The following is a 1,010-nucleotide window of genomic DNA, read 5'->3' on the forward strand; positions in this document are numbered from 1 at the left end:
GGCATTCAGACACATATTTCCAGCCCGATTGAACGTCCTGATTAAACAGTATTAGACCGGTCAGTATTTCTGGAGTTCTTCCATGTAGACAGCATTCATACGATAAGCTGCCATCCAGTTGTGTGCTGCACTGTAGTAGCTTTGGTAACCTTGCTCTTGAAAAGGAGACATGGAGGCGTAGTAATCATTCCAGGCTCTGTAGCTGGCTCTCCAGTACATTTCAGCACTCCACTCCTCTTCCTCATCTTCTTCTTCTTCATCATCATCATCATCGTGTTCTCCCTCATCCCATTCCATCTCATTTTGCTCTACATTCATCTTCTCTGAAGTCTTTTTGCCTCGTTCCTCAATCTCTTCTTTAATCTTTCTTGATTCATTCCTGCCGGTCGGACTGGGTCGCCTGCTTGACTTAACGGCTGCTACAGATTTGTAGGGCTGAGACAAAGCTCTCTCATTTGATGCACAGGTTGTCTGGGGATATATTTGAGGTGCAGAGGAAGCATAAGCTTTAGATTTGGTTGTCTCTGCCTTCGTTTTGGACACAGTGGGTGTTTGTCTAGCTTCAGTCTGAGGCTCAGTGTCTACTTTATATTCATCGTACTCGGATTTTGAGGTTGAAGAACTTGGGGTTGACCTTGGACGAGAAAAGTCAGATTTCCACCGTTTTCCAAGTTTTAAACTTTGAGCTCCGTCATCACCAAGTGTGACAGATTCTCTGTGCCCATTCTGCTCATCGAGGCCACTGTCCTCTCGACCTCTGAACTCCCTGATGACCTCCACTGATCTCCCCAATCCTGTGGTAATGAAGCTGTGGAAGTCCTGCTCAGCCTCCTCAAAGGTCATAAGCCTCGACCTACAACTCTTGAACGAGCTGAGAGGAGGGATCTTTGGCAGAGCGTCTTGCAGCTCTTTTCGAGTGGGCGCCACCTGAGGAGGACTCTGCGGACGAGTGTCCTTTGCAGGAGACACTTTTCTAGGATTGTCTTCGCTGTGTGCTCCCAGTTCTGGTG

The 1,010-nt window shown here is 47.6% G+C and overlaps 1 protein-coding gene across 1 annotated transcript in view; it reads right to left on the bottom strand.

Moving 5' to 3' along the window:
- The window catches only part of ddx20 (DEAD (Asp-Glu-Ala-Asp) box polypeptide 20), a 7,562-nt gene continuing 6,552 nt past the window's right edge, over positions 1-1,010 (bottom strand). The window contains exon 12 of the mRNA XM_035656885.1: positions 1-1,010. This exon is cut by the window's right edge and continues 13 nt beyond it. Coding sequence (XP_035512778.1) covers positions 61-1,010 — 950 coding nt within the window. The 3' untranslated portion in view covers positions 1-60.

Source organism: Morone saxatilis, unplaced genomic scaffold (assembly GCF_004916995.1).
Source record: "Morone saxatilis isolate NCDOM2014 unplaced genomic scaffold, NCSU_SB_2.0 Contig15, whole genome shotgun sequence".
NCBI lineage: Eukaryota > Metazoa > Chordata > Actinopteri > Moronidae > Morone > Morone saxatilis.